Source organism: Danio rerio, chromosome 19 (genome assembly GCF_052040795.2).
Source record: "Danio rerio strain M-AB ecotype USA chromosome 19, GRCz13ab, whole genome shotgun sequence".
Taxonomy (NCBI): Eukaryota; Metazoa; Chordata; class Actinopteri; order Cypriniformes; family Danionidae; genus Danio; species Danio rerio.
The window spans coordinates 1,940,001-1,947,500 of record NC_141039.2 but is presented as its reverse complement, the minus strand read 5'-3'; the positions used below and the strand labels follow the sequence as shown (position 1 = coordinate 1,947,500).

The 7,500-nt window shown below is 32.0% G+C and overlaps 1 protein-coding gene across 2 annotated transcripts in view; it reads right to left on the bottom strand.

The window, feature by feature from the left end:
- slc45a4a (solute carrier family 45 member 4a) overlaps positions 1–7,500 on the bottom strand; it is a 69,814-nt gene that overhangs the window by 29,205 nt on the left and 33,109 nt on the right. For both annotated transcript variants that reach the window (XR_015945298.1, XM_087295179.2), the window contains exon 3: positions 4,351–5,023. Coding sequence is in view for 1 of the 2 variants with exons in the window: in XM_087295179.2 (XP_087151305.1) it covers positions 4,351–4,624 (274 nt within the window). In the remaining variant the exon portion in view is untranslated. The remainder of the gene's footprint in view (positions 1–4,350; positions 5,024–7,500) is intronic.

Below are 7,500 nucleotides of genomic sequence, written 5' to 3'. Positions count from 1 at the left end.
AAATACAACAGAAAACAACAAAACAAAACCAAAACAGCAAAATAAAACAAAACAAAAATACAACAGAAAACAAAGCAGAAAATAAAACAAAATACAAAAAACAAACAAAAAAATAAAATAGAATTAAATAAACAAAATACAACAGAAAACAACAAAACAAAAACAAAACAGCAAAATAAAACAAAGCAAAAAATTAAAAACACAAAATACATAATAAAAAAAATAATAATAAAATAAAAAAACTAAACAAAAAAAGATTTTTTTTTTAAAAATCAAGCAGGTTGGCCAGAAATGGATGGCTCATGCATAAAATAAATAATTAATTCATATAACATTTTAATAAGATAAAATAAGTAATGGTTATTAAAATATGCAAAATGGCCAAGCAAGATCTAATCTTTTAATTCAACAAGTCAACCAAAGCCTCCCAACCATCTCAAAATGATCAACATTCCTGTATTTGTTCCTAATTTCACATACATACAGTAGAAAATAATAATCAGCAGCAGTGTCAGTTTAATCCATTATGACACAGAGCAGGTTATCGGGATCATTTCCTGCCTCCTCTAACATACAGTAAAATCTACTGTGAGCTATGGTGGATAATCCAGACATTATGCAGTTCACAGAATCTCAGGAAGAACCGGACATTTATACGTCAGACAAACACCGCGGTCATCAGTGTAAATCTGAGCTTTAGACAACAAGAGACTAAAATTAACATTACATCACACACAACTAACACACACCTTGACCTTCTGACTAATGCGGAGCGCAGCGATAGTTTATATAACCAGCAATCAGATGCAGAGTTAATCCACAATCTGGTTAAACTACCGGAAAGGTACAGGAATTTCCTAAAGTTACTAACAAAAATAACTAGGTGCACAAAACACACAAAACAACTACTTAGACCTACTTAGGTTATGAAAACAATTCAAAACAATTTAATTAAATATTACAATTAAGCAAAACATTTATCAAAACTATTATTACTATTAAAATCACTAATAAATAAATTGCTAAAAAAATTATTTTGAATAAAAAAAATTAAATAATTAAATGAAGTGAAAACTAAAATTACATTTTAAAAATTAAATTAAGAATAATTTATAACTGAAATGACAAATAAAAAAATGCTAAATATTCTTCAATTAAATAAAAATTAAATACATCTAAAATTAAAATGACATTTAAATCGTTTAAAATGTAAATTATAATTAATTACAATAAACAGATAAATTAAATATTACAATTAAACAAAACAAATTTAATTAAGAAAAATTAAGAAGAATTATTAAGAATTACAAATAAATAAGCTACTAAAATAGATTTATTTAATTTGTAATTAAATTAGATTTTAAATAAATTAATTTAAAACTAAAATAACATTTAATTAAAATTTAATTACAATTAAAATTACAACAAACAAACTGAATTTAATTAAATGTTACAATTAAACAAAACAAATTAAGAATAATTTTAAAATTAAAATGACAAAAAAATTAAATTGCTAAAAATATCTTTAATTATAATTAAAAATGTATTAAATTAATTAAAAAATAAAATCAAAATTACATTTAATTACAATTAAAATTACAAAAAACAAGTAGAATTAAATTAAATAAAGTTGGTGGTTCATTCCGCTGTGGCAACCCCAGACTAATAAATAAATAAATAAATAAATAAATATATATATATATATATATATATATATATATATATATATATATATATATATATATATATATATATATATATATATATATATATATAGTATATTATTGCTAACAAGTGCAGAAAAAACATTCTGCTAACATTATTGCATGAAAATTAAACTGACTATAAGAAACCACAAGTGACCTCATGTGGACGGATTGATTTGTGGACTGATTTTAGCGAGTGATAGTGAATCAGCAAATCCTCTGACGAAGCGGATTATTGAAATGACACAGATGTGACACACTTACGACACAATAAAAACAGCATGAATCTTCCCTCAGGGACGCAAAACACAAGTCAAGCCTCACAGTCCTGATAAACCAGCATGATGAGGCGAGAAGTGCAGCTAATCGCAGACAGACGACACACTCTTACTCACCACACACACCATAAATCACCATAGTGAGCGAATACAGTCGTGTTATTCCACTGCCACAGTTCTCACATGGGAAGATATGTTGAGATTTATTCTAGACTAATAAATCTGTGTCAGCTTTATTAAAGCACATTGGCAGATCCTTTAAAATGTTCTTTATTATTCATAACCAAGGCTGGATTTACAATATTTGACCAAAATGCCACAAAACAACAACAAAAATGTCTGAATAATTACTATTATTTTAATTAATGATTATTTTTGCCTCAACACATTATGACTGGCTATTTATGTACAGCTTTCAGCTTTACAGCTATTTATTTACAGCTTTTATTTACAGTGGCTAGTGCATCGACACATGCACTCCAGTGCTCACAGCGACCCAAGTTATGCTGCGTTCACATCAGACACGGAACGTGCGGATATATCACGCTATTCGCGGTAATATAGCCACGTGAACATTTGAGTTTACTCACTTCATTCGCGCGTCAAATTCACTTCAGAACAGACGTGGATTCGTGTGATGGACCGGGCTTCTGTCTGGCCGGTGACTCTAGCTTCATTGCTAAATGGCTAACATGGATTTTATTGATAAAATAACTGTTTATGTGCTTTATGAAGACTGAAAAACAGCGTCAATACGTTTAGGGTCGTGTCTGAGTCCACTAGATAATTTCAGAGGTGCAGCAGCTCTGTGAGCTCTTAAACTCCTCCAGAAACTGAACCAGGATGACGGAGGCTTTCAGCAGTGCTTCTGACTGAGCCAAGCCCAGTTTGATGAACTGTTTTCAGTGTCGGCTGGAGGATTTCCCCCGGGACACTAACAACAGGTGTACATCACAATCACACCCCCACAAGAGCAAGCTACTGATTGGTTAACACAGCGCGAATGTCCGCTGAAATTCAGACTTTCGTACTCAAGCAATTCGCGCGGAATGCACGCCAAACGCTCAATTCCCGCCGTGGAATTCGCGGAATATCGCTCCGCAGAATGTCTATTTGCACGTTTACATTGACTTAACATGTAAATTACAAAAAAAATATTATAATAAATAAATAAATAAATAAGGCGATGTAGTGGCGCAGTAGGTAGTGCTGTCGCCTCACAGCAAGAAGGTCGCTGGTTCGAACCTCGGCTCAGTTGGCGTTTCTGTGTGGAGTTTGCATGTTCTCCCTGCCTTCGCGTGGGTTTCCTCTGGGTGCTCCGGTTTCCCCCATAGTCCAAACACATGCGGTACAGGTGAATTGGGTAGGCTAAATTATCCGTAGTGTATGAGTGTGTGTGTGTGAATGTGTTTGTGGATGTTTCCCAGAGATGGGTTGCAGCTGGAAGGGCATCCGCTGCGTAGAAACTTGCTGGATAAGTTGGCGGTTCATTCCGCTGTGGCGACCCCAGATTAATAAAGGGACTAAGCCGACAAGAAAATGAATGAATGAATGAATAAATAAATAAATAAATAAATAAAAATGATTCCAGCCAAACTAAAAAGATAAAGTTATTCATTAAAAACAGTGTAGCCTAAAACTACTGTAGTCAAATAATGAATCAACATAACATTATGTTGTGTTTTGTAATATTTTCCAAACATAAAATGTCTTTAATATATAATATTATATAAGTATATAATCTAAATCTCCTGCTTGATAAGAATTGGTCACAGTACCATCCAAATCAGTCATCAACTCATTTTAAAGGGGACCTATTATGCAGAAATCACTTTTATAAGGGGTGTAAACACAGGTGTGTGTCAGCAATGTGCGAATATAAGCAGCTTCTAATAGTAAACATGTATTAATTCTATTATTTATAATCAGACTTGATCAAAGCCGTCTGCAGAAACACTTTGATTGACATTCTCCCTTTGTATGATGTCATCAGAGTGGAAAAGCTCCGCCCACTAGTGACCATCTCTCCCTCATTAGCATAATACATTAGTCTTGTTTGTTAATCTGCCACTATGCTGACATATAGGCATTCATAGCTCCGCCCTCTTCTATAAAGAGCACAATCTCATTTGAATTTAAAGCGACAGTCACCAAAACACCACACAATTACGATGAAAGCCTGAAAGGGGTCAGTTTCAGAGAGTTAATAAACATTATTAGTGGATTTAAAACTTCACACACACACACTAGCGACATAACCTTGTAATTTTAGTCACCCTCAATGTCAATAATCTCATGTTTTGCTCTGCGTACATAAGCTCATGTCATATTTTCTGATTTATTGGCAGTAATCTGTGTGTTCTCACCTATCTGCAGGAGCACCGGTGTGACCAGCGCCGTCTCCATGGCGTAGCAGAACTCCCGTCCGAACATGACGGCTCCGTGCATGATCCACTGCCGCAGAGGGATGCGATCTATAGATCCCTCGCTGACCGACTCCTCCTGACTCTCCAAGTCCCGCCCACCAGCTCCACCCACTCCGTTAGCCCCGCCTCCTCCTGCCAGCTTCTCCACAGGCGTCAGCATCTGCACGCCATCTGCGTCGCTGTTCTGCGGAGCCATCGCCGCCGCCGCCGGCATGCAGATCACACGCGGATAACACACACAGGATAACGCGGAAATGTAGAGCAGGAAGCAGCAGTGGATGGAGAAAAGGCTCAAGGTGTGATGAACATCCTCAAATGATGAAGGCGTTTTGCATTTGTGGACGATTGCAGAGGATGTGACTCTATCATAAGGTCACTCCTGCTGGCGTGTGTTTGTGTGTGGGAGTGTGTGTGTGGGTGTATGTGCATGTATGTGTGTGTTTACTGTCTACTGGAAACAGTAAAAATCCATATCAATTGCCATTCAGTTAATACCAGTTTCATGATTTGTATGGAGGCGGTGCTGTAGAGGGTGGAGGGCAGGCCGAGGGGTGAAGGGCGGGAGAAACCAGACGGAAAGCACCGGAGAATCCCCATGGAGCGACTGATCAATCTGGAAGAGAATTAGAGAGAGAGGATGTGACTCGACCAAAATTATACATTTTAATGCGTATACTTAAAGGGTTAGTTCACCCAAAAAAATGAACACAAAATGAGATATTCAGAGGAATGTTGGGATAAAATAGACATTTAGAGTAGGACTAAAAAAATACCATGGAAGTCAATGAATTATGCATTTAAACGAACGTACTTTTATGTGCCTACATTAGTGCATTTTTATATATGTACAGTTGAAGTCAGAATTATTAGCCCCCCCCCTTTGAATTTATTTTATTTTTTAAATATTTCCCAAATGATGATAATAGAGCAAGGAAATGTTCACAGTATTTCCTACAATATTTTTTCTTCTGGAAAAAGTCTTATTTGTTTTATTTCATCTAGAATAAAAGCAGTTTTTAATTTTTTAAGAGCCATTTTAAAGTCAATATTATTAGCCCCTTTATTTTTATTTTTTTATTATTATTATTTTTTATTAGAAAATGCAAAAATCATACAAATACAAGAAAACATCAACAAATAACAAATACAAAGCAACAAAACAAAAACAACAACAATATAGTCAGGTACTGGTATGTGCGTGAGTGTGCGTGTGTGTGTGTGTGTATGCATGTAAAGGTAACTTGGTGGACAGGTCAGAGTACATACATAAGGAACAATAACAGTCAATAAATGAAGCAAGTGTCACAGATATAAATAAAACATATAGAAAGAAACCAGTCAGAGGTAGGGAGAAACAACAATGCTTATTAATGTATGATAGCCCCTTTAAGCTATTTATTTTTCTCGATAGAGTACAGAACAAACCATCGTTATACAACAACTTGCCTAATTACCCTAACCTGCCTAGTTAACCTAATTACCCTAGTTAAGCCTTTAAATGTCACTTTAAGCTGTATAGAAGTGTCTTGAAGCATATCTAATATTATTTACTGTCATCATGACAAAGATAAAATAAATCAGTTATTAGAGATGAGTTATTAACACTAATATATTTAGAAAGGTGTTGAAAAAAAATCTGTTCTCTGTTAAACAGAAATTGCGAGAAAAAAAACTAACAGGGGGGCTAATAATTCTGACTTCAACTGTACATTTACATATGCTTTTATACTCATAAAATACTGCATTTGCATGTGTTTTATGTATGCATATGTACTTTAAATGCATATAAATGAATGCATGCATTTATACATGTGCGCTAATGCATGCCATTTTATTTACTTTTATTAATTTTATATTATTTTATGCATATTTATACATTTACATTAACAAATATATGCTTATATTTTTACATTAATTAATGTGATTTTTGGGTTTACTTTTATTCAATTTACATTATTTTTATACATTTATTTTTATGCATGTGCAATATAGCATTTACATGTACTTATACCTTTTTTACATTAATGTATAGAATTTTAGGGTTTGCTTTTATTAAATTTAATTATTTTTATACATTTATTTTTATGCATGTGCAATAATGCATTTACATGTACTTATATCCATTTTCCTTATTAATGCATGTCAATTTAGGGTTTGCTTTTATTACATTTACATTATTATTATACAATTATTTTATGCATGTGTAATAAAGGCATTTTATTACTAAAATTTATAATTTTTTACATTAATGCATATACATTTTGGGTTTACTTTTATTAAATGTACATTATGTTTTATACATTTTTTGTTATGCATGTGCAATAATGCATTTACATGTACTTATATTGGTTTTTTTACATTAATGTATGCAAATTTTGGGTTTAGTTTTATTAAATTTACATTATTTTTATACATTTATGCATGGCATTTACACATACTTATATAAAATTTTTACATTAATGCATGCAATTTTAAGCTTTACTTTTATGCATTCACATTAATGCATATACACAAATATAATTACAAAAATGCCTGCAGTTTGTTTGGCTTACACATTTCGACCATGTTAAAATGTTAAAATGTTTTTTTTTTTTTTTGAAGATATTTTATGTATGATATTTCTGTTCGAAAATAAATAAATCAAATTAAATCAAAGGATTGTTGTTTCACTCAAATTTGGTAAATTAATGCTAATGAGTCAAACCTAAAAATTTCATTCATTAATGTCAAAAAATGGATATAAGTACACGTGAATGCATTATTAAATGTACCATATTTTAGGTTTTTACATTAATGCATGCAATTTTAGGGTTTACTTTTATTAAATGTACATTATTTGTTTCACATGCATAAAATAAAATTTATAATAATAATGCAAACCCTACAATGACATGCATTAATGTAAAACATAACAATATTTGTTAATGTAAACGCATAAAAAAATAAATATAAAAAAATAATGTAAAATTAATCAAAGTAAACCCTAAAATTACATGCATTCATTTTAAAAATGGATATAAGTACATGTAAATGCATTATTGCACATGCATAAAAATAAATGTATAAAATAATGTGCATTTAATAAAAGTA